A 27,387-nucleotide genomic window follows, 5' to 3' on the forward strand; every position below is an offset into this window, starting at 1 on the left:
GTGTGACCATATACACTGGTAACAAATATACAAAAGATATAGTTCTGTGAAAATAATAAATTTTATGCACAAAAGGATATAATTATATTACAAACTCCATTCTGTAAATTTTAACAAACATTCTGTCTCACAAATATATAACATTCATACAGCAAAACAAGTTTTTTACAGAATGAATTATGTAAAACAAAACTTTGCACAAAATATATAATGGTGTAACTGACTAGCATATTCCAAGCTAGATTTTATGACAAAATAGATGCCTGTGACAAAAAGAAGATTCTATAGCACAAAATTCATTCTATCAACCAAATGAATACTCAGTTCCACAAAACTGATAAAATAGCCATTCTGTGAAACAACACTGTCAGTCAAATTACTGAACCAATAAGAAGCAAGTATATTCATTATCCAATAACATGCAAGTTTTAATTGAAGTCCATTTACTGGTCTTTCTTCCCACTGTATGAATTGTTTCTATAAAGTGTTGACCTCCCCACACACACAAAGGAGGATTTGTTTGTAGGATTTAACAATGTAAAAAATTGCCAGCTCTGCCCCACATGGCTGCACCATGCCCAGATGATGCATAGATGATGTGTGGCCTGATATAGAGGTGCCCTCTAGTGCTGGCTGTGCTGCATAGCAATAAACATTAACAAAGAACAAACACTCTTAAAAGGGCAGCTATTAAACCTACAGGTTCTTAAATGGAATGTCTCACGGGTGGATGAGAACTATAAGGGAGAAGACACACAGAGCTACTAGTAGCAGCTACTTTTTCACGGCTACTAAACGCCAAAAAATACACTGCCATAGACAATACTGAGAATTGCCTCTACTAAAACACATGTAGAGACAATTATCAGTTAATGATCAGCATTGTCTATTTTAGTAGCAACTACAAGTAGCTGCTACTAGTAGCTCTGTGTGTCTTCACCCTAATGCTGTAATGATTCTGTGGTACAAAACTGATCTAATTATATTTCTATGGATTGTGCAGCTAAAAATGAATTTGAAATTAAAGCATTCAAAACATAAATATGATACCTTGAGGTAAGTCAGCTATTCCCATCATTATAATAGGCCTAATATCCACTCATGATTGCCCCCCCCCCCTTTTTTAGAAAGATTCTTGCTGAAGCTAAGGGAGTGGGAGTAGGACCCTGAGGGGCAAATTTGTGACATGGAGGGGGTGAGACAACAACATAGATGGAGGAGTGGTGATGCAGAAGGAGTTGGATCAGTGATAAAGGTGGGCAGGCTGGAGGCGGAGCAACAGAAACCCTATGTGTATGGGCAATAACAACCTGGCTTGATTAGGAATTTTGGGCAGGTTAAGGGTAGGCTGGAGGTAGAATGACAGGTAGACTGGTAAATTTGCAGTACTGGCCTTGCCTGGTATTTTACTAGCTAGACTGGCAAAATACTGGCCAGGTAGCAACCCTACCCCTGACAAGTCAATAAAACATAAGAAATTAATAGCATTATTTAAAAAACTCTAACATTAGCAGAATAACCATGTTGGGCCCTCGGTATAGGACAATATACAAACAGATATTTATAATAGCAGTGTAACTCACTATATGTGAGACACTTATAAATACAGTAAGTAGAGCACAAACTCATATGACATAAGCTCCTTCCCCAAGGATACCAGCTGACTCATATCTTTACACTACAATTTGAAGTTTTGCAGAAGTTTGTGTAATTCCCCCACTGTAGTAGTGACCCTAATAAGCTTTATACATGAGTGTTAGGCTCCAATGTCTGTCCTCCTCCTAGCCGTAATATTGCAGCAGTGATAGCACTCTATTAATAATGTGCTTAGCTATAGTTCAACTACTACATAATAGGCATAACCATGTGATCCAGCCACTTCAGAAATTGATGCAGACAGGCTGTTTGTATAGTATGATGTGTAGGCCTTATGAGCAGTATCCTAGTTAGCTGTAGTTCAACTACAACATACATAAGTACTATGTGCAAACAAAAGGGATCATTTACATTCTGGTACTTCAGGGGGATCATCATTTATTTATATGATGTTTTATGTGTCTACGTGGTGTTGCACTGGGGTGTCCAGGGTTTAGCAGGGCTGCCACCCCAGGAGCCTCTCACCTCAGTTGCCAACTTCTCAATCGCTGCCAGCCTTCACCCCACCCTGTGTGTAATGCACACTGCATACCCCCTTCTTCCTCCTTGCAGCCACTATTGGGGTTGGGGTTGGTGGTGGTGCACCCAAAGTGGGGCTTACTGGGATTTTTTCCCCTGTGGCTACATAATGTAGTAGTTGAACTATGGATAAGCACATTATTAAGAGACTGCTGTAAGCTAACTAGTACAATATTACATAATAATAGGAGGAAGCCAAACATTGGAGTCTAACAGTCATCTACAATTTTTTTAGAGTCATTACTACGACGGGGAAATTATGTAGAGTTGTGAAATATCATGTTGTAGTGTATTGATGTGAATCAGCTGGTATCCTTGGAGGGAGGAACTTAAGTTAGATGGTTTATATTGTACTTACCTGGTGCGTTTCTCAGATATACTGAGTTACATTGCTACTATAAATATCTGCTGTATTGTACTTTACCGAGGGGCCCCTCACCCAGTAGTTATGCTGCTAATATGAATATTGTGTGCGTGTACGTGTGTGTGAACACTTTATAGACAAATTAAAACAGTGCGGAGACCAGTAAATTGACTCCAGTTAAAACCTGCATATTATTGGATAATGAATATGCTTGTTTCTTATTGGTTTAGGAATTTGATTGACAGTGTTGTTTCACAGAATGGATATTTTTTCAGTTTTGTGGAACTGTGTATTCATTCTGTTTACAGAATGAATTCTGTGCTATAGAATCTTACTTCTGTCACACGCATCTATTTTGTCATGAAAATCTAGCTGGAATATGCTATCCAGTTACACTATTATATATTTTGTCTACGTTTTGGTTTACATTATTCATTCTGTAAGCAACTTTACACATAACTGTTTTTTTGTATGGATGTTATACATTTGTGAGACAGAATGCTTGTTATAATTTACAGAATAGATTTTGTAATATAATAATATCCTTTTGTGCACAAAATTGATTTTATTCTCATTCTTCACTAGAAATATATATTTTGTATATTTTTTACCAGTGTTTCTATCCACACTTTAAGTCTGTGTACTGGGGATTGCTTTTTGTATATACAATGTATTTTTATAGACAAAATGTACTTTGGACAAATGGCACCCCAACTGCTCAAGACTTGCTCAAACATTTATATCAGCTTGTTTGCAAGTAAACACAAATAGGAAACCCTTTCTTTAGGATTGAATTCCGGCTGCAGAAATTCCAGCACAGAAGGAAGAGAGCTCAATGCTATCAAAATACATTGACAGAGGAGAGCTCTAAGCACATCTGTGCCTAAGCCAGGTGTCTGCCCTGCCTATGCCCTATTCTGACCCTGCTAGGTAATATTTTTTCCAGCATTGTAGCTATAAGTAAAAACTTGTGTTAAAAATAAAAAAGTGTACAACTCTTGCACTAAAACTTGTAAGAGTTGGGTAAAATATTGCCATAAAAATATGTATTCACACTTCTATAAATAGGTGAAAGGAAGCCTCTTCATAGAGAATATACACACCAATTTGGTTATGGAATAAATGGTACAGAGTTTGTAACTGGGCTAATCACCTATCACAACTAAATAGCAGGTTGCATTTACTGTATCCTGTTTAAGAGCAAACATTTTATTTGTTGGTATGAGTTATTGCACCTGGGCAAACACTGTGCCTTTTATTTTATATGGGGGTTGACATCTATCTTTGTAGAAATAACTTTATAATTAAGTGAACTTTTTATGAACATTTTATGCCTTTTTAGACATGCAGTTTTTAATAATAGGCCCCTTTTTGTGTTTAAAACAGGTAAATGGACAGATGTGGATCCACAATGAGTTAATAAACTTTGTAACCACAATGTAGATAGGATTTAGCACTGACTATGCAGCTGAAGTATAGTCTGAATAGTCTGAATAGTCAGGCACCTTCCCCTGAAGTGCCCAAGTTGGCAGCTTAGTGTTGGCAGTCTAAAAGTCTGTTGAAAATGTGATGTCTAATAACAGAAAGTACTTATTTAATTTAAAGTCATCATAAGTATTTTCACACGGCACACTTACAATCACTGTTAAATTCTACTTTCTCACAAATTCAGAGGCTTATCCCTATAAATGTCATATGAGTAATGCTACTAATGATGTCTGATGTTCTAATTTATGCTATGGGGCACATTTACTAACCCACGAACGGGCCGAATGCGTCCGATTGCGTTTTTTTCGTAATGATCGGTATTTTGCGATTTTTTCGGAAAATTGTCGCGACTTTTTCGTTACCAATACGATTTGCGCGAAAAAACGCCAAGTTTTTCGTAGTCATTCCGAAAGTTGCGCAAAATCTGGCGATTTTTTCGTAGCGTTAAAACTTGCGCGAAAAGTCGCAATTTTTCGTAGCGTTAAAACTTGTGCGAAACGTCGCGCCTTCTAAGTTTTAACGCTACGAAAAAGGCGCGACTTTTCACGCAAGTTTTAACGCTATGAAAAAGGCGCGACTTTTCACGCAAGTTTTAACGCTACGAACTTTCGGAATGGGTACGAAAAACTCGCATTTTTCCGCGCAAATCGTAATGGTAACGAAAAAGTCGCGACAATTTCCGAAAAGTCAGAAAGGCGCCGAAAAAATCGCAAAAAATAAGAAAAAGTCGCAAAATGTTCGTTTTCCAATCGGAATTTTTCCAATTCGGATTCGTGGGTTAGTAAATGTGCCCCTATGTGTGTGCAAACAAACGTTTAGTGCTAAATACTTGCTCCCTCCCATACCAAATCCTTGCTACCTCAATCCAGTGTGGGGAGAAAGGATTGATGAAGCAGGACACATTTCTTTCTCACACATGCACAACTCAAAACCTAGTTTTCTCAGATCTTAGGAAATGGTCCAGAAGAGACTGACTGGCAGGATCTTATTTCTAATTATATACAATCTTGGTAATATTTATTGATGCCTTACATTAATGATTTCTCCAGACGACTTCCTGCGGAACCAACAATCTCTCCTAGTGTGCAGAAGCACTGTCCTAGGAAATCCTGCCCACAAAATGGTGCAAGGGCAAAGGCATTTACATGGAATGGGCCGTTGATATAGCAAGTAAGAGCAAAAAGAAAGAGAGAGAAGTTTAAGTCAAAATAAGTTATTGCAAATCTTTTTATGTAAGTATAAGGTTACCAAACATTTAATAATCACTCACGTGCTTTGACAAATCTGGGCTCTTTGCATCAACATCATACCTGCAAATGGCAATTTAGTAATTAGAATACCTCCAAATTAAGATTAAATTTTGATTCTTTTTAATTTGCAGATATCTTATAGTTATATAAAACATAAAAAACAGAGCGCCACTGGAAACAGTTTAACTTTATTAAGTGGAGATGAGACAAATCATACAAGCAAAAGAATATATTGTCTTCACTTGCCTTTATTACTATGTTAAAGTACAACAGAATATTTTGTGTAAAAACTACTAAAAGCCCATAAATCAAATGTTATCCTTTAAAGGGGCGGTTCACCTTTAAGTTAACTTTTAGTAAGTTATAGAACAGCAAATTCTAAGCAACTTTTCAACTGGTCTTCATTAATTATTTATTATAGGATTTATTCTAACTCTTTGCAAAAATTCTATGAGAAGGCCTCAAAAAAATTACCAAAGGCAATTTTCATTAGCAACCTGCAGGATTTCTACAGCAAATGTAATACAAAGTGCCCCTGCCCTGAGTATCAAATGTTAAAAAAAACAGAACTCACAGATCAAATCTCAGATTCTGCTTCTCCTCGAAGAAATAATCCAAAACAAATTTTCGAACAAAATCTGGGTTCAAGGAGTTATCAATCACTTCTGTGCGTCCAAACTGTTTGAATTTGAAAATCAAGTAATTACTTTGCAAAATCACAAGACAGCTGTATCCCCATGCACTGTAAAATAAACAGCTATTGCATAAAACAAGATGAAGAAATGGAAAAATTAACACAATCTCACTTTTGACAACAATCGACTTTCATTGTGTGGTAGATTAATAAAGGGGTAGTTAACCTCAATGTTAACTTTTAGTATGTTATAGAATTTCCTATCCTTTTTATTTTTTTAATTTCTTTGTCTTCTTCAGATTGTCTGAGAATATTTTGACATCATAGTAAAAGTTAATTTTTAAGTGAATTTAAAATAGCACAAAGCCAAATCTTTCAGCATAAAAAAGTATGCTGACAAGTTCTGCATTAAATTCTTCCCTTTTGAAAACTACCAAAAATTGTGTGCTGTTTTTTAATCCTTCCCAATACCATACATATAGCACAAAGCCAAATCTTTCTCACAGAAGTGTGTGGTGAGAAGGTCTGCAGTAAGTTCCTTTCTTTTCAAAACTACCAATATCTGTGTGCTGTTTTTGAAACTCGCCAAACAACATAAATACAGTATATACACTGCCAAGAATAATAATTAAGCAAGCTAGTACACGTATGGGACCTGTTATCCAGAATGCTTGGGACCTGGGGTTTTCCGGATAAGGCATCTTTCCGTAATTTGGATCTCCATACCTTAAATCTGCTAAATAAACCAAATAGGATTGTTTTGCCTCAAATTAGGATTAATTATATCTTAGCTGGGATCAAGTACAAGGTATTGTTTTATAATAACAGAGAAAAGGGAGTTTTTTAAAAAAAAATGTGATTGACTTCCTTGAAATGGAGTGTATGAGAGATGGCCTTTCCGTAATTTGGAACTTTCTGCATAACAGGTTTCCTGATAACGGGTCCCATATCTGTACATAAGTGGGGGGGGGGGGGTCTGTTTTAACCTTGTATTCTTAATTGTCAAGTCAACAATTCAAACAGATACTGAATATAAAGGACTGTGACAAACAAAGGGGCCGATTCATTAAAACACAAGTTCAAATCCCGAATGGGAAAAATTCTGATTGGATACGATAATTTCTGAAGATCGCAAATATCACGAAAATGCTTACGAAAAAATCGTATCAGTCACGATAATACCATATTGGCGATCCAAAAGTCATTAAATTTTCGTACTGAATGATTGTAAACAGCGGCAGAACCAAAAAAGTCATGCAGGCGTATGAAAAAGTCAGGCAAGTGCGAAAAAATTGTGTCTTAATAAATCTCCCCCAAAGAGTTCTGTTAGGGATTTAGCCTTTAAAGAATAAGTAAAACTTTTTTTTTTCTATGAGTAAAATTACTCTAAACAGCCCCCAGAATTACTTACCTTTGTCCCAGCATTCTCTCTGACCAGGTTCCTCACACAGAAGGTATTCTTTATCGTTGCTTCCAGAGTGAACCCCCGCCCCCACTTCCTGTTCAGGTCTCTCATAAAAAAAAAAAACCAGCTAATTCACAGACTGGCTCCTGCTGCCTCCAGGCATGCGCAGAAGGCTCTCCACTCCGACTACCTTGTCGAATTGAAGAGAGAGCTGAACAGGAAGTGGGGGCGGGGCTTCACAAGGAAGCAACCAAAAAGAATACCTTCTGACTGAGGAAACAGGTCAGAGAGAATGCTGGACTGCCAATCCCCTGAAACTAAAACATAAAAAGTTAGTAAGGAAAGGATAAATATGCTCAGTATTTATTAAAGGAGCAGTAAACAAACAAATCCACTCTACCCTCCTGCAATAACATTTTTATCCAGGACAAAGTTTATTATCTTTAATGTTTTATACTTAATGCAATAAAGTCTCTCTTTCGGTTGTGTACTGTGTTTTAGAAAGGGCTGTGTGGTGACATTTCTCATTAGCTGACTTTTTTTTCTTTAAAACTGGAAGTTAGTTGGTTCTAGCTTCACAGACAGCCTTGTTCTCCCCCCTTGTTTGCATTCCTGCAGCCTTCAAATTAGGGGAAAGAGGGTGTGCGGCTAGTATTATTTTCTCAGTGTCACTTTTATGTCTAAGATCTGCGAGCGTGAATGCAGCAGCCAGTTCCTTTTGAGGACCAGAGAAGACCCCCAGCAAATCAGCATGCTCACGCTCCACTTTTCAAAGCTTTTAGCCATATAAATCACAGGGGCGAAAAAGGAAAACAGAGTAGGCTGATAATCCTCTGTAAAGCTAGGGCAAATTACTTTTAGAAAGAAAGTCAGATAGCAGGAGATTGAAGCGGACACTTAAGTGCATGTCGCCACATCACCCTTTTTGAAATACAGTACACAACCAGAAGTAGGATTTTATCACATTATTTTTGTATTAAACATTAAAGATAATTAACTTCGTCCAGGATAGAAGTGTTATTGAAGGAGGATAGAGTGGATTTTTTCCTTGTAAATTTTTAGTGTTGATGTTCCTTTAAGAGTTAGTCAAAAACATGATCTGCTCTGGGAAGCCTACAGATTGCAACATGCTTACCTAGAATCAACTACTAACTCCAAGCTAAAGTCCTTTAGGTGTTAGCTAAGATGAATGATAGTAGGCTAAAAGTTGTTTTTATCCCAGTGGACTTTTTACCCATAGAGATATAGCAGGTTCCTTGAGGATAGATATTTTAAGCTAGAATGGCCACATTCAATTGGCTGAGAAAAGATAATCTCCCAATTCCAAACTGTCCCATAGAGACAGATGCTATTCAATGAATTTATCTCAGTGTTTATCACATGAAAACTCTATTGAAGTCTATAGAAAAAACTGGAACAGAATTAGAAGTTTTTTATTTTTGAATATTGCCCATAAAAGTTCAAATGATAAATCATAAAATAACAGTTTCTCGTAGTATTGAAATTGGTCCAAAATATCATATACAATTTCTTATCCAAAATTATTTGACTACAGTACATAGTACCCCTATCATCACAGCCCCTAAAGCACCTGTAGTCAGCCTGGGAGTCAAAGCCGGCTATAAACCTGGGAGCAAATACCAGTTCAGCAGTGCCCTGTAATTTAATTCCATCAGTGAAACATTATCTGAAGTTAATTTGTATGAATCCACATGAATTCCCACTCCTTGTCCCCATGCCACTCAACCACAGACATATATCAATTATCATAGCAACTTTTTGGGGAAGAATTTACAGTATGCAAACCTTGAGAAAACTGATATATCATTTCTAAAAAAAAAGACTTGCAAGACACCATAGAAAATGAATAACATGTTTTGCAAAAGATGGGCTGCCGGAAATGAGAATGAAATGGGCCTATGGAACAGGCCAGAGTGTAAGTGCAGCTGTTTTAAACTGGTCCTCCACAAGAATATTACATTGTATAGCACTTTTTATATTAAAACCACTTTTATTATCAGTTGGGGCACATATTGCTGGTTGCATAACATGTATGACCCCAATCCATTCTTAAATTAATAAGAAAGATAGTTTATATCAACAAGTGTTGATAATAAACAAGTGCTGTTTAACATTCAAAACATCCTTTAACTTTGATAATATGCGCAATATTATTGTTGGTAGTTCAACATTTTGGTGTAGTTAAACTACTATAACAGTTATATGCCCCTTTAAGGAAAGTAGGTTTTTTATGATTTAGTTGGCGGTTGGATAAGGTTCTGCATCTTTCCATTATTTGATATAGAGGGGTTATCCTTGCCCTATGCCACGACAGATGTGGATGGTATCTGAGGTAAAACTGAAAATGTACACTAGGGGGCTGATTTACTAACCCACGAATCCGAATGGGAAAAATTCTGATTGGAAAACGAACATTTTGCGACTTTTTCGTATTTTTTGTGATTTTTTTCGTCGTCGTTACGACTTTTTTCTAAATTCTCGCGACTTTTTCGTAGCCCTTATGACTTGCGCGAATTGTCGCGACTTTTTCGTAGCCATTACGATTTGCTCGTATCTTGTCGCGACTTTTTCGTATTGAGCGCTCGTAAACGGCGGGCAAAACTTTCAGACTTAGCATGATTTTGGAAGCCTCCCATAGGACTCAATGGCACTCTGCAGCTCCAACCTGGCCCAAGGAAAGTCACGATACCGAAGCTTGAATGAATCCGAAACTTTCGCACTCGACGCGATGGCTACGAAAAAGTCGCAACAATTCGCGCAAGTCGTAACGCTACGAAAAAGTCGCAAAACTTTGCGAAAAAGTCGTAACGGCTACGAAAAAGTTTCCGAAAAAATCGCAAAATACCGATCATTACGAAAAAAAACGCATTTGGACGCTTTTCGGACGTTCGTGGATTAGTAAATGTGCCCCTTGGACTGAGCGTTTGGAATAAAAATACAATCAATAAAGGAAGCTGTTTTTAAATCTTATTTGTTTAACATGAAGTATAAATAATCCCAGCAAAGAGAGACAAATGCTTTGCAGATAAACTATTCTCAAAATTATTGCCATCATGCTAGCTTTAGCTTTTCCCTCAATACAAAAGAAATGTGTTAATTATTGTAGCCAATATCTCATACAAAGATATTTGTTTTTAAAACTGAGATGGGTCAGTAGTTTTTACAGCCATATAAATCAAAGTCAATTTTTCTTTAAGAATTTGAAATGCAAGTAAGTAACAAAAAATAAAAGTGGTTTAAAGTAATTAAAGTATCATGCACTGTTTCCCTGCACTGGTACTGCTAGTGTGTTTGCTTCAGAAAGACTACTATAGTTTATATAAATAGGATTCTGCGTAGCCATAGAGGCAGCCATTTGAGGCACAGGTTGCGTAGCAGATAACAGATGCTGTCTGTACAATACCATTGCATTTTATTACAGAACTTATCTGTCATCTACTAAATAACCTGTGCCGTTTCTCTTTTTTTAGCTTAAATGGCTTGTCCCCGTGGCTACACAGCAGCTTAGTGTTGCTGAAGCAAACAGATCAATTTTATCTGTGCAAGGCATGAGTACATTATATTTAATTACTTTAAAATGCCTTTATTTTTGGTGCTATTGTTCCTTTAAGGTTTTTAAAGCATTCTTATTATGTGAGGGGTTACCACTTGAATAAATATTGTTTTTCAAGTGTTGATATGACCATGAGCTTTGTTTGTTTGTTTGTTTAATGGTTTCTTCATCCTCTTATTCAGAATGATCTCTATGTATTCAGCCTTTTTTTTCAATCATTGTAACCACTTTAAGTCTATGAAAATTGTGAACTGAACTGAAAATGAAAGTAACTTTTACATTTCTGAAATTAGCTTGCAATCACCATTGGTATTTTCCCTGGATTTGAGGGCATAATACCTTTCCATGTCCTGATGTTGATGGATGAGGCATGGGAAGGTGCAGTGGATATTTTCCCAGGTTTGTTAAGGTTGTAAAAAAAAGTTCATGTTTAAATCATCTGAATTATTTAGCCTGCATAAGTAGATTTTTCTTTGCAGTTGATGGGACAGTTCAGTAGGTGTGTAATTTGCATAAGGGTATGGGTTGTAGTATAAATAAGTGACCCTGTAATTAATGGTTTTGGGGCCTACAATAAGGATGGATAGTAAGACTAAGGGGCTGATTTACTAACCCACGAATCCGACCCGAATTGGAAAAGTTCCGACTTGAAAACAATCATTTTGCGACTTTTTCGTATGTTTTGCGATTTTTTCGTCGTCTTTATGAATTTTTCGTTACCAATACGATTTTTGCGTAAAAACGCGAGTTTTTCGTAACCTTTACGAAAGTTGCGTAAAATCTTGCGATTTTTCCGTAGCGTTAAAACTTACGCGAAAAGTTTCGCCTTTTTCGTAGCGTTAAAACTTAAAAGGTGCGAAGTTTCGCGTAAGTTTTAACGCTACAAAAAATCGCAAGATTTTACGCAACTTTCGTAATGGCTACGAAAAACTTGCGTTTTTACGCAAAAATCGTATTGGTAACGAAAAATTCGTAAAGACGCCGAAAAAATCGCAAAAAATACGAAAAAATCGCAAAATACCAATCTTTACGAAAAAAGCGCAATCGTGGGTTAGTAAATGTGCCCCTAAATGAATGTTAAGTGGTCAAGCAATGATACATCTCCAATGCTTTTGCCTGTGATTGTCAAAGATATGGTTTTAGAAAATCTGTATTGGGAAATTGCCCAGCCACCCTATATTCAGGGCCACCAAGAATGCCTGGCACAAAAAAACATATAATCAATTCTAGTTTGAGGAATATGTGGTACTGAGTAACTAGAGTACTGTTAAACATCTGCATTGAACTCACACCAGGCCCTCAGTAAATATTTGTGTTTAAACTGTGTTAGCTGTCTGAACATTTGCATCTCCACATACTATCAGTTATGTTTATAATGAGCATTTACATAGGTTAAAAACCATAATAACAATTCAGTCTGCCAGGTATTAGGCACAACATATGTAGAGGCAGTTATTGGAGTGCCCCCAATATGTATGTTTGCCATTAGAAAAAAAAACATTGGGGGTACATGAGAAGGTTATCTACTTGAACTGACAATACCATATGGAAACTCACACCTAATCATTTGGCTTTTTAGGCATAGAGAGTAAAACTGGATTTAGGGAAACTATATTTAGGGAAAAAGAAGTGGGAAAACTGGATCTCTAGGAGGCATATGATTGGCACCTAAACAAGAAGAGTAGCTATATGCCTTGGCTTTTTTCACTGGGGAAATAAAACCCTGGACATTATTGTTAATTAATTTGAGAACCATAAGTAATAATAATTAATAGCCGGATCTCCCCCCTGCAGACTTACCAAGGTCAAGTTCAACTACTGCAATTAAAGCAAATGTTCCATACACTGGGTATAAGGGGGACCTCCAGACCAGACCTATGATCTCTCCAGAGGGAAGCTGAGAAGCTCACCAAAGTACTGACAGGACACTCTAGAATTTTATCAAAAACAGACAAAACATTAAAGTAACTATAACTAAAGTTATCATAGATCTGTTAAAGGAGGACTCCCAAGAGGGTACAACTTAATTTGGTGGAATAACATGACCCACACCCATCAGAAAACCTCCACTTTTTTCACTAGATATTCTGTGGTATAAGAAAATCTTGCTTAACTCATAGAAAGTAAACTGGACAAAGGGGGAGGGGGTTAGGGAAGAAAGGACAGGGGGAGGAGGAAAAAAGGTTTGGTATCCTGACAAAATAACATATTTTTTAAAGATATGCACCAATAAAATTATGGAACATTATACTGAATTAAAAAGATAATTCACATTATTGTGATTTGAAATGTTTTACTGCCCCCTCTAAAAGCTTTCCTACCACTGATATCAAACTAACAGGCCTATAGTTTTTTAAGCTGAGAGTGATATCCCTTTTTAAATAAAGACAGTAAATTAACAGTCAACCAGCCATTAACTGCTACATTATTAGAATTGGGTCTGTTAAATAAAAACTCAACTGGTGCCTCAGAAAATAGATGGGGAAAAAAACAAAATGTCTGCCTGTTCCCTGCTCTCATCAGCCAATTTACTCTGATACACCTTCTCTTGCTCAATATTTACACTTACATTTAAAAAAACATTTATGATTTATTTTAGTCCTGCATATGCTCTATTGGTCTCTTTGAATCTAATTTTGAAATCTAGAATATCTTGTTGTTGTAAAATAAGTTAAAAATTACCTAAAAGCTGAGTATCTATAAAGCCTTGAAGACTGAGTGGCAGACTTGCAAAAAGCCTTTTTTCAGAAGTCAGCCTGTAATTCAACCAGCAACTCTTTTAATGGGCAGGTATTGGTTTTTGGAGTGTATGCTCTCTGGTTTGCCAAAAAGTGTATCAAGAGATCATGTGATAAAGAGAAGGCATTTTTGTAGGTAACTGTTGTGTAGTGTTCTAGTTATCTTTAGCTTTATACCATAACATTTGAAAGACCCTTCATCTCCAAAGAAAATTATCTGTACTTGAGTGATTATGTTACAGCAGGTAGGAGCATAGACCAGTAACCATGTGTGTACTATGTTGTCTTTCAAGTATGTGATGGTGACTGTTGTCAATGCTATTTCTGCAATGAAGAAAGATGAGAACCTTGACTCAGCAGGCACTTTACTAGGAGTAGCAATAGACAGCAATGACTTGCAATGACCTGCAATATGAGACAGAATGTGCTGCCATTTATCTGGTTATTTCTGCTGGTTATTTGTTTTACAATAAAAAAAATTATGCAATGAAATCAATTTTTAATTGCATTCCATCATTTTCAATACTGAATTATGGCTACTGACTATGTGGTTACTGCACAGGGGCAAAACTGTTTTGTATTTTAGTGACGTTTGTTGTATTTTTTGCCTTTTTAGGAACCCAGTTTGGTTTATGGGTAAGAAGTTAAAACACTTTTGCCTTCTGTTGTAAGGTCTTGTTTAACCTGACCTGTTCTGGAGTTAACACAATTAGCAGTGATGTAAAACTGGTTGCTTTTGATTGATAAAAAAAATTCCCTCACTTCTAATATATGGCAATGGAAAATGTTTTAATAAACCACTGAAGCACCCACTTCAGATTCCCTAGTATGAGTATTGGATTCCCTAGTATGAGTATGAATGAGTATCATTTATCCTAAACTGTGAGTTGGAGCAGATGTATTCATATGCAACATGATGTGGCTTTAGCACGCTGCCATCAGCTTCTGAACACTGACATAAGCAGGCTTGCTGTCAATTGTGCTGTAAAGCCCCTGACTTGTATAGCATCAGAGAAGCTGAAACAAACCTGTAAGGATCCTTTCTAGGAAAAATAATTCTTGGAAGCAGTCTAATATGTCTGCAATTATTTACAAATTCACCTCCGGATCTATTCTTTCAGTGGATGAGAATAGGATTTCATAATTACTTAGCTGGCACTTAATCAATTTTATAGGCATGGAGTCAGCTGCAGCTGAGTAATCTGAATATTTAATGCACTGAGCATTTTACTGCAATAAGCATTTTCTAAGCATTTAGTGCAATAATACATTTTAAAACAAGTTCATAGGGAAAATGCTGGGGCCTTATTAACTACAGTCAAGTACTCTCAAGTACGCACAAGTACTCTTTTTATACCATTCAATGATTTTTCATAAAAAATCAAGAACATTCTTCTAATTTAACCTATACAACACCCCATTCATGTTCTGCTAAACAATGACTGATGTTTATGTTAGCTTTTATGAATAACCTACTGGTTATGTTTGGCATGTAAAGAGAATGTTACATTGGACTTTTTACAGTATTGTGAATTGCTAAAACACAAATGGGTGCTTTCCGAAGTAGCCTGAAGATTCTTTACAAAGAAACTTTGGGCTACTTTGTAAAACATATGTTTTCCCACCAGTGATTTACTAAAACAGTGTAATTCCATTTGCTATTGTTTTGATGGGAAAAGTACTTGTGGTTAATTTATCTGTTGCATCGAATACATTAAATTGTCCTGAATTTAAGGCATATATATATTCACAAAATGAATTATTCTAAATCTATGCCTGACAAAAAATTTTGCTCATCTCTACAGTGAGGTAGTAAATGCCTTTTGGGTGATGTTATGGTGGCAGATTCTAATAATACATTTAAGAGTGGCTTGGATGATTTCTTGAATAAGCAATATATCCAAAGCTAAAGTGATCTTAAATGAATACTGTTGTGGAAAAAAATGTTTTTTCAAAACACTTCAGTTAATAGAAATTCTCCAGCAGAATACTGCACTGAAATCTGTGTTTTAAGAGCACAAATAGATTTTTGAAATTACACTTAGAACTAGTCATGATCTTTATTTCCAAGGGTGCCACAGACATGTGACTTGTACTCTGATAAACTTCAGTCACTGCAAATTGAAGTGATATAACCGCTCTCCCTATCTCCACCAGCAGCCGATCAGCAGAACAATGGGAAGGTAGGAAGATAGCAGCTCCCTGACACCTGTATTGCTAAAAGTGGTGGATAGGGAATAGTAAAAAATCCTAGTCTGTTTTGGGACTCCTTCAGTTACACAGGAGTAGGAGAAACAATGGGTTATCTGAAAGCAGTGTATCGCTGGCTGCTTCTGAAAGCTCAGATGTAGGCACAATGCACTGAGATGGCTGCCTACACACCAATATTACAACTAAAATTAAATAACAAATAAATAAATTTGTTGCTCAAGAATAACATTTTAAATGGTAGAGTGAAATATTTGATATGTAAACAGTGCCATTTAGAAATAAAAAGTACACCATAAAAATCAGAATCCCTTTAAGATCTGCAGTTTGTTTAGTATAGTATATATAGTTTATGTATGTGCATATATGTATACTGGGATTCATTAGCAGAGATTGAACTTGCTGGACTTTTATCTTCTATATCTTTTTAAGCAAAATTTATGTAATTATGTAACCACAGTAATTGTTAAGAAAAAAACTAGAAGCTGTGTTTAATTAATATAAATCCTATGACAAGTGTTGTAAAACAGCAATCAGGAAGGCAAAGATAGAAAGGGAGGAACGGATTGCAGCAGAGCGTGGTTGTTTTGGTACATTATCTACTTATGGTAGGGTTCTTAGGGGGGTCCCACTGGGTTCAGTATTGGGTCCACTTTTATTAAACTTGTTCATTAAAGATTCAGGGGAAGGTATTGTAAGTAATGTATCAGTGTTTGCAGATGACACAAAACTATGCAACCAATTAAGTTTATTCGGGATGTAGCATCCTTTCAGCAGGATATTGACAAGCTCGCAATATGGGCTGCTAAGTTGCAAATGAGATTCAATTTTAATAAATGTAAGGTTATGCAACTGAGATGTAAAAAATTGCCACATATACCCTTAAAGGGAAACTATGCCCCCAGAATGCAGAATGAATACTTAACCAACAATAGTTTATATTATGTTAAGTGACCTATTAAAGAATCTCGGCAAACTGGAATATATATATACTGTATATCAGTAAATATTATATCCTTTCCTTGATCCACCATTTTGTAATGGGCTGTGTGCTCCCTAAGAGATCACACGACCAGAAATAATGCAGCTATATCTGTAACAGGAAGAAATGTGGAAGCAAAAGACAGAACTCTGTCCATGAATTGGCAGATGTGGCCTAGCATGTGTGTGTGCCTTGGCTTGTTTGTGAGTACAGTGAATCCTATGATCCCAGGAGGCGTGCCTTAATTCTTAAAAAGGCAATTTTCTATTTAGGAGTACCCAATAGCACATAATACTAATAAAGTATATTTTTATGAAAATGGTTTGATGAAGCAGGGTTTTACATATGAGCTTGTTTATGCAATATATTTTTATAGAGATGTACATTGTTTGGGGGTATAGTTTTCCTTTAATGGGCATTAGGCAAATCAATAAAAGGAACTTTTATTTATGGTATTGATAAAATTCTCTTCTGTATGCATGTTAGTACCTAAAACTTAATCTTCCCTAGTAAATTTAAAATGTTAAAAGATACAGTTACAAACCAAATGCCACCTTTGGCTATGTATTTAAAAAAAGTTTGCATCTTAACAAAATCATGAGACAAAAAACAGTATAAACTCAAAAAGGAGAGAAATACAATACCATTTAAAATTGGAATTAAGTATTTAATCAGGAGCTTAACAAATGGATTTATTATAAATAGAAAATACTCTTAATGATTAATATGTTGTCACAATTAGTGATTCATTGATTATCATCAGTGATACAGCCATGCATAACAACTAAACAGTAAGCTGTCATGGGCACTGCCCTCTAACATTGTGTCCCAATTTATGTTTGTGCCTTTATTCTGTTTGTGTTCTCCTCACCATAAAATAATGAAGTTTTTTTTGGGTTACACAGAGGCTAATCTATATAAGACATAAGTCATAAGTCATATAATAAACCTATTTAACACTTTATCTAATATGAAATATATAGTTTTCCAGGGCGAAGTTCTACATCACCTGCATGGGGGTTGCCTATAAATAAACATAAAGTCCTGAGAGGTGAGTCAGGGGATGGGAGGAGGGTGGATGGATTCTTTCAAAACAGAAGATTGCTGTTTAAATTGGAATGTCTAGCAGATGCACAATCAGGAAATGCTACAATACAACAGGAAAAATATTAAATGGTGTTTTGATGTCCTTTGTTGTATTGCCTTATACCCAACAGCAACAGATTACAATAAAAATAAAAAATGGAGCTGAAATAAAATAAGGTTACAGCCTGTCTAGCAGTAGTTCTGCTATCTATATTTGACATAAGCTAAATTAAGGTTTTGATAGATCATAGTGCACGATACAAGGGGGCAAGATAAATGGTTTTAAATAAAATGCACATTTAGTTCTGTCAAAATGACAGTTTTGTACTACATTAACTGTTGTTTTGCCAAATTTAACCTTTTATTTGATGCATGATTGCTTGAAGCTTACTTTTATCCTAGTTTGAAGGCCATCACGTCTGTATAATTATATAATGGCCACATCAACTGACTTGTCAGTACTTCTCCACTGTACCAATGCTGTACTGATCCTGTCAAGCACAGCTTTGCATTGCAAATCATACTTCATTCCTTGTCTACCTCTCTCACTGACCTAGATTCCCACCCCCCTGGCTACTGAGCACTCAGCTTCTCCGCACCACTTGCTTCGTGATTATGATTTGCCTCCATGTGCCTGAAGGAAATAAACCTCCCCCTCCTCTCGCTCATAAAACACTTTTCTTCTCAATCTTTGCCTGACTCTATCATTAATAACATTTTGTTTTCCCTTCCTCTTTCAATCTGTCCTGCTTTAACATTGTATAGTTACAAAAAGACATAATGCACAATTTGTAGTTATTCTCTTCTGTTCCTCTTACTCTCTTCTTGTTACAGTATTTAGAGCAATTCACTCAAAAAACAGTTCAGTACTTCTAAACGTGCTGAGATCCCTCTGATCATTATTATTATTATTATTTTTTTTGCTTCCGGTAAGTGCATAGATTTCTTTTGTATGCTTTCATTTCCATCCAACTTACTACCCTTCTTCTTCTTGCACTCACAGCATAATCTTTATTCTTTTTTTAAGCTCACGCAATGACACATCCTTTTTGGCTTTGCCACTCTCTTGGTGATCTGACACTTCAGGTTATACATGTGAAATATTTGTCTCTGAACTGCAGTGACAGCACATCAAGCACAGTTTGACAGCCCTTAGCTAACAATAGAGCCCCAATTTCAGCAAGAACATCCTGTTCTATATTTTGATGCAGAACTGTGCACTTTTAAGTAATACAGTCATAATCACCTCAGTCCTGTATATATACTGATACATAATAATGTGATGGATATGAATAAACTACAGAAGAGTATACAAAAAAGCTGCCACCAGTGGTTCTTAATTTATCCTACTGGCCTATGACATCATGATTTCATATAGTTTATAGGATTTTTAAATTAGTTTGATATAGAAATATTAAGCCTGCAGTCTTCTACTGAAGTAAAATTTAAGGTAAGTTTAAACAATTCAGCATGTTTTTAAATTCTATAAATGTTCTATTTAAATTGAATTAGAATATATAATTTAACATTTTTTGGGATATATATAAGTGTACTGAAGTTTTGTTCACATATTTTTTTTTTAAAGTACTGAAACTGTAAATGAGTCATCTATTTGTTCTTGAAACAAGATTAGTTTGGCCTCATGTGTGGCCTCATTGTCCTGTCCAAAGAAGATTTTTTGCCAAAGGAAACTAAACAGACTAAGCCAAGTTAATTTACAGAGAACTACCCATTCTTTTTTTAACAAGATGACCACTCTCCTTTGATAAAAAAAAAAAGCAGCCCCACAAGATATATTCCCTGTGAAACAACATATTTCACCATTGGAACATTTTGCGAAATTGCAGCAAAAATTTGCCATGAGAAAATTCACCAAAGAACATGAGAAAAATGCCACAAAAAATGCCTATTTACTTTAATGCATTTGGAGTAAGAAAAAAATTCCCATTGACTAATGCATTTGGAGTGAGAAAAACACGCCCACTGACTTTAATCTATTTAACATAAAACAAGTTGCACAGTAGCTGCAGAAAAACACCAACTGACTTCAATATGTTTTGTGAATTTTTGCAGTTTTGCAAATTTATCAGCAGTTTCACATTTTTTTTGGTGAAGCGACATGGGACTGGGTTGCTTATTACTATTTTTGATAACTTTTTGCCACCCTCTGTAACAGGACAGTAATATACAGGCCTTTTAATATGGTCTACTTTGATTTCCAGCACTTTTTCTAATGTATGCATTTGTATTACTTCATCTCTACCTTTAGAATGCAATTTAGTTTGAATTTTTACAGATGCCTTTCAGATTCAAAACCTGAAATAATTTCTTAGCTGTGTTATTTTACATTGACTTGTAGTGTCCAGTTGTAAGAATGTGTGTTCTGTTTAGAACTCTCTTTTTTTTAGCTGTGTAAATGACAAAGTTTCATAGGTAAAGACTATTTATACCAACAGCTTACTAATATTTACATAGCAAATGTCAATACTTTGATAAATATCACAGATCAATTTGGTGGAGGACTGAGAATTGGCCTTGGGTCTGAATTCTTGTTTTGCAAGGTATCACAAAGTACCGTAACAGTATTTGTTTATGTAAAAGTCCTCAGAATTTGCAAATAATGGGCAGATTTTAATCAATGAGAAAACGTTACATTCTGGTTTAGTATGTGAGAAATTAGGGTTAGGCCCCTAACGTATAAACGCAGGCTGAAAGTTCGCCCATACTAGTGATGAGCTAATTTGTCACGCTTCTCCAAAAAATTTGCAAAACTGCTGAAAAATTTGCAAGACCCCAAAAAAGTTTATGCGTGACTAATTTTATGTGCAACAAAATTTCACGCGGGTGACATTTTTTACTCACAACTTTTTTTTTCTCCAAATGCATTAAAGTCAATGGCCGTTTTTACTCACTCCGAATGCATTAAAGTCAATGGGCATTTTTCGCATCACCGACATTTTTGTCTCTATGATTTTTTTGTCCAGTCAACAAACAACAAATTTTTCACTGCTAATTTTTGGTTTGGTGAAAAAAATTGCCTTTAGCAAAAAAAAAGGGGATCTGTCACCAAGACGTAAAAAGCTGTATGGTAAAAGTCCTTTTTAAATTAAACATGAAACACAAATTCCTTTTGTTTATTACCACATCCATACCTTTTAGGCATTTAAATATTCCAGGTGTTAATCATATATTGCCTGCCCTGCCTCTATGCCTAAGGAATAGAGATGGGGCAGACAATTACTTTTACTTTCCATTCACCATTCATCAGGGCATGGGCATTGGATCCCCCATTCTCACACATAAACAAGATTTTGAGGTGATACAAAGCTTGCTTTAATAACAGTGCCCGCAAAATAGCGCCTGCCTGCTTGCTGTAATTGTGAATTCCAAGACTGAAGGAAACACAATTTAAATAATTTTATAGTATAGGTAAAGTTTATTTTGCTTGACAAATACAATAGAAAAGAATTTGTAATTATTTCTCAAGGTGACAGGACCTTTATAAATTAATTCTTGTCTATAAGTCTTCATGTGATAAACCATAAAATAGCATTTTCTAGTGGAATTAAATCAGGTCCTGAATCTGGCCCTTTATCTAAAAATTAAATTCAGACCAGTCAAACTGACTTGTGTCAAGCCCATTTCTAAAAAGGCTACACTGGACCTATCCTGTCAATCTAACATCATCCTGTCTCTTTCTTACTCTAGCCTTTAAATTCCTGGAATGTCTTGTCCTTTCTTGTGTCACTATCTTTCACTGCTGGACCCTATGCAGTCTGGTTTTCAGCCTGCACACTTCACTGAGACAGCCTTATGCAAAGTAGAAAATGATCTCCTGACTGCCAAGGCCAAAGGACACTACTCTATTCTCATTCTCCTGGACCTATCCTCTGCTTTTGTCAAACATTCTGTCCTTATGCAAATTCTCTATTTTCTGGGTATCCGGGATCAAGCTGCATCCTGGTTTTCTTCCTATCTTTCTAACCACTCCTTCTCTGTTGCTTTTGCTAACAAATCCTCTTCCCCGATTCAGCCTAGTGCAGGAGTGCCTCAGGGCTCTGTACTTGGTCCTTTGTTGTTCTCCCTGTACACTCTCTCTTTAGGAGACCTTATCTCTTGATGTCACTTACATGCAGAAGACATCCAGATATATTTAGACACCCATTCACTAACCACTGATATTCAAACCCAGATTGCTAACTGCCTCCTGGATATCTTCTCCTGGATGAACTAATGCTGCCTTAAACTCAACCTAGCTAAAACAGAGCTCATGGTCTCCATACCCAAACCTAGCCCTTCTCCTCTTTCCTTTCACCATTACTATTGATGGCATGACCATTAACCCTGTTTAAATATCTGAAGCAAGTTGCAAAGCGCAGCTCACCCAGGTACAGTGGATATAAAAAGTCTACACACCCCTGATAAAATGTCAGGTTCCTGTGCTGTACAAAAATGAGACAAAGATAAATCATTTCAGAACTTTTTCCACCTTTAATGTGATCTATAAACTGTACCACTCAATTGAAAAACAAACTGAAATCTTTTAGGTGGAGGGAGGAAAACCAAAAAAACTAAAATAATGTGGTTGCATAAGTGTGCACACCCTCTTCTAACTGGGGATGTAGCTGTGTTCAGAATTAAGCAATCACATTCAAAATCATGTTAAATAGGAGTCAGCATACAGCTGCCATCATTTAAAGTGCCTCTGATTAACCCCAAATAAAGTTCAGCTGCTCTAGTTGGTCTTTCCTGACATTTTTTTAGTCGCATCCCACAGCAAAAGCCATGGTCCACAGAGAGCTTCCAAAGCATCAGAGGGATCTCATTGTTATAAGATATCAGTCAGGAGAAGGGTACAAAAGAATTTCCAAGGCATTAGATATACCATGGAACACAGTGAAGACAGTCATTATCAAGTGGAGAAAATATGGCACAACAGTGACATTACCAAGAACTGGATGTCCCTCCAAAATTGATGAAAAGACGAGAAGAAAACTGGTCAGGGAGGCTACCAAGAGGCCTACAGCAACATTAAAGGAGCTGCAGGAATATCTGGCAAGTACTGGCTGTGTGGTACATGTGACAACAATCTGCCGTATTCTTCATATGTCTGGGCTATGGGGTAGACTGGCAAGATTTTCTTACAAAGATTTTCTTACTGGCAAGCCTTTTCTTACGAAGAAAAACATCCAAGCCAGGCTACATTTTGCAAAAACACATCTGAAGTCTCCCAAAAGCATGTGGGAAAAGGTGTTATGAAACCAAGGTTGAACTTTTTGGCCATAATTCCAAAAAATATGTTTGGCGCAAAAACAATACTGCACATCACCAAAAGAACACCATACCCACAGTGAAGCATAGTGGTGGCAGCATCATGCTTTGGGGCTGTTTTTCTTCAGCTGGAACTGGGGCTTTAGTTAAATATCAGTCAATATTGGCACAAAACCTTCAGGCTTCTGCTAGAAAGCTGAACATGAGGAGGCACTTCATCCTTTAGCATGACAATGAACCAAAGCATACATCGAAATCAACGATTTTTTTTTTAAAGTTTTGGAATGGCCCAGCCAGAGCCCAGACCTGAATCTGATTTGGAGTGTTTCTGTAAAGAAGAGTGGGCAAATCTTGCAAAGTCAAAATGTGCCATGCTGATAGACTCATACCCAAAAAGACTGAGTGCTGTAATAAAATCAAAAGGTGCTTCAACAAAGTATTAGTTTAAGGGTGTGCACACTTATGCAACCACATTATTTTAGTTTTTTTGGTTTTCTTCCCTCCACCTAAAAGATTTCAGTTTGTTTTTCAACTGAGTGGTACAGTTTATAGGTCACATTAAAAGTGGAAAAAGTTCTGAAATGATTTATCTTTGTCTCATTTTTGTACAGCACAGGAACCTGACATTTTATCAGGGGCGTGTAGACTTTTTATATCCACTGTACCTGGGTGAGCTGCACTTTCAAACTTGCTTCAGATTTTTAAACATGGTTAATGGTCATGCCATCAATAGCAATGGTGAAAGGAAAGAGGAGAAGGGCTAGGTTTGGGTATGGAGACCATGAGCTCTGTTTTAGCTAGGTTGAGTATTTATAACTAAAGCACACCAAAATATTGGAATAGAAACCTTATGTCCACTACAGAACTTTGGATGTAAAAAAGAAAGCTGTATGTACTGTAGCTCTGTACCATATTTCCCAATAGCACATACTCTTGGCTGCTGTCAGGTATCTGAGCTACCAATATACAATTCATAATACAAGACTGATTAGCTAGACATGACATAACAGCACAGAAACCAGTTTATTCTGCATCAGAACTCATTAATAATAAGAGCTGCAACATCATCTTCTCATATAGACATTACTTCTTTTTTTCTTTTGTTGATTTTCATAACCCCTATGCTTAGCTTTTCAACAGCAACCCAGAATAGAAAGGGAGCTGCTGTGGATAAATTTGATAGCATGGATCATTACAGGTCTATGGTTGTAGATCCTCTAAATCGTTACACAAGGTTCATAATATAAAACACTGCAATTTCTAGCCATATTGTCATCTAGTTCTCATAAGCATAAGAGGACTTCCTACTGCTTTTTGTTTTCCTGCACTCCCCAGCTTGAGGGTTCTGAATGATGCATAAGCTATAGGTTTTCAGCCTTCTTTATGCAGTACAGCAAACAAAACATGAGGTGCAACTCCTACTCCATTCTAGATTCTAGGGCAATCCATTCTAATGCATTACATGAAAACTGAACCAATGTAAGGTGCATAAAACAGCTATTTTCTCTTCGCATCACTATGGGTGAGGGCAGAACAGATGTCGGCCTGAAATCGTGAAAGCAGACATTTTTCAGTCCAATCTCCAATCCACAATCCACTCTGCTCTGTGTGCTCCCATTTGGCAGTTTCTGTAGTTTTTAATGCAGGCACACGGAGGAGCCCTCAGACTGGCCAGAAAATGCAGGTCTGAGAAAAGCGGATATACGCACCATGTGCCCTCACCCTTAGGGTTTCACCCCCACAAGCAAGACCAACAAAAATTATTTAACGTGACTATGTAAATGAGAATTGTCTTTTTTAAAGAACATGGCAACAAAATGTATTAACGTCCATAGGAAAATTCACCATTCACAAAATGCACACAAAATTCCTGACAAGTATTTGCAGACCAATGTCATAAACTGCTAGGCTATATGTACATTGCCAGATGTTACCCCTCATTTTAGCATTTTCTGCATCCTGTGTGCATGCACAGTAGTTTTCATACCAATTGTATCAATGCCCAAGCCAATGGTGGCATCAGCAGATCAGGAGGTTGATGAATGCAGAGAAAGCAAGGAATCCTGGATTTAAAATTCAAGCAGATACCCACTAATTTTTAAAAGACATCTGGGTTCAAGTCTGATCTAAAAGGACATATAAAGCCTACATTTCCCTACCATGTATATAAGCTGCGCACATTTCTCCCACCCAAATGGCATAATTGATACTGCATATAACCGATTTATTTGCCAACACCATCACATTTTCCTAAAACAAATAGCAGCTTTCACCCGGTGGGTAAATTCCCTCTGACACATCATCAGTGCCACTTCTCAAAGGTTCAGCCTCTCTATAGTACTAATGATATATGTCTTTACAGTTGTCACAGGAGCTCCCCATCTTGGATTTTGTTGAACTGTTAAGATGGCCTGTAAGCTTACTATTAAATTCTTGTGTTAATTCCATTGGTTTCAGAGCTGACATGTAAATCTAAATTAATTACTACATACGCAAATGACATACGCAAATATTAAACTTTGGACCAGATCACATTTTAGGTAACATTTATGCAGTAGTATTAAAATTTCAAATGGATTTACAAAGCACCACTTTGTACTATGCCCTGTGGCTACTACTGTATATATATATATATATATTTCAGTAGTGTCTGCACTCTAATGCAAAAAGTATGTATATCGCGGGGTGCACAGCAGCCAGGATCCTTGAGAAAGGTCCTGTTGAGGACCAAAACATTGAATTGTTTTTGTGCAATGTGTTCACAATAAACTTGTGATAATTTTTACAGGGTGTGCCAGTCCTCAAGTATTTTCTGTAAATATAATTAGTTCTGGTGTGATCCTTTAGTATATGTGTATGCCTAAGGTATGATACAGGGGGAGCAGATAAATGTTTCAATTTCAGATGGCTCACCATGGCCTGCATAGACTGCAACGACAACTTTATGAATTGCTCCTTTTTTCACCGTGTCAGATTAAAACAAAGTTTACTACATCTGCACTTGAACTTAAACAATGATGGATCTGCCCATGCATACAAAGGACCAGTCATGAAATACATATTAGGACAAACAAAAATGCATAGTATCTTACCTCTCTCCATTGTTTACACTCTACACCCTGAGTGTACAGAACACACACTGCAAGAAATAAAAATTACAGTTACAAGGAAAACCAACATACCAGTTCCTAAATGAAGCAAAAAAAATATAACAAAACAGGTCTGGGTAAAACATTTAGTACAGTGGCTTGCAAAAGTATTCGGCCCCCTTGAACTTTTCCACATTTTGTCACATTACAGCCACAAACATGAATCAATTTTATTGGAATACCATGTGAAAGACCAATACAAAGTGGTGTACACGTGAGAAGTGGAACGAAAATCATACATGATTCCAAACATTTTTTACAAATAAATAACTGCAAAGTGGGGTGTGCGTAATTATTCAGCCCCCTTTGATCTGAGTGCAGTCAGTTGCCCATAGGCATTGCCTGATGAGTGCTAATGACTAAATAGAGTGCACCTGTGTGTAATCTAATGTCAGTACAAATACAGCTGCTCTGTGACGGCCTCAGAGGTTGTCTAAGAGAATATTGGGAGCAACAACACCATGAAGTCCAAAGAACACACCAGACAGGTCAGGGATAAAGTTATTGAGCAATTTAAAGCAGGCTTAGGCTACAAAAAGATTTCCAAAGCCTTGAACATCCCATGGAGCACTGTTCAAGTGATCATTCAGAAATGGAAGGAGTATGGTACAACTGTAAACCTACCAAGACAAGGCCGTCCACCTAAACTCACAGGCCGAACAAGGAGAGCGCTGATCAGAAATGCAGCCAAGAGGCCCATGGTGACTCTGGACGAGCTGCAGAGATCTACAGCTCAGGTGGGGGAATCTGTCCATAGGACAACTATTAGTCGGGCACTGCACAAAGTTGGCCTTTATGGAAGAGTGGCAAGAAGAAAGCCATTGTTAACAGAAAACCATAAGAAGTCCCGTTTGCAGTTCGCCACAAGCCATGTGGGGGACACAGCAAACATGTGGAAGAAGGTGCTCTGGTCAGATGAGACCAAAATGGAACTTTTTGACCAAAATGCAAAACGCTATGTGTGGCGGAAAACTAACACTGCACATCACTCTGAACACACCATCCCCACTGTCAAATATGGTGGTGGCAGCATCATGCTCTGGGGGGCTTCTCTTCAGCAGGG

At 36.8% G+C, this 27,387-nt stretch overlaps 1 protein-coding gene across 1 annotated transcript in view; it reads right to left on the reverse strand.

Annotated features, from left to right (window-relative positions):
* Nucleotides 1-27,387, reverse strand: part of cpne9 (copine family member IX) — an 86,251-nt gene that overhangs the window by 26,036 nt on the left and 32,828 nt on the right. Inside the window, exons 3-6 of the mRNA NM_001102990.1 lie at nucleotides 26,268-26,314; nucleotides 5,852-5,955; nucleotides 5,298-5,337; nucleotides 5,060-5,136 (exon numbers count right to left, since the gene is read on the reverse strand). Of these exons, the coding sequence (NP_001096460.1) occupies nucleotides 5,060-5,136; nucleotides 5,298-5,337; nucleotides 5,852-5,955; nucleotides 26,268-26,314 (268 nt within the window). The remainder of the gene's footprint in view (nucleotides 1-5,059; nucleotides 5,137-5,297; nucleotides 5,338-5,851; nucleotides 5,956-26,267; nucleotides 26,315-27,387) is intronic.

Source organism: Xenopus tropicalis, chromosome 2 (genome assembly GCF_000004195.4).
Source record: "Xenopus tropicalis strain Nigerian chromosome 2, UCB_Xtro_10.0, whole genome shotgun sequence".
Taxonomy (NCBI): Eukaryota; Metazoa; Chordata; class Amphibia; order Anura; family Pipidae; genus Xenopus; species Xenopus tropicalis.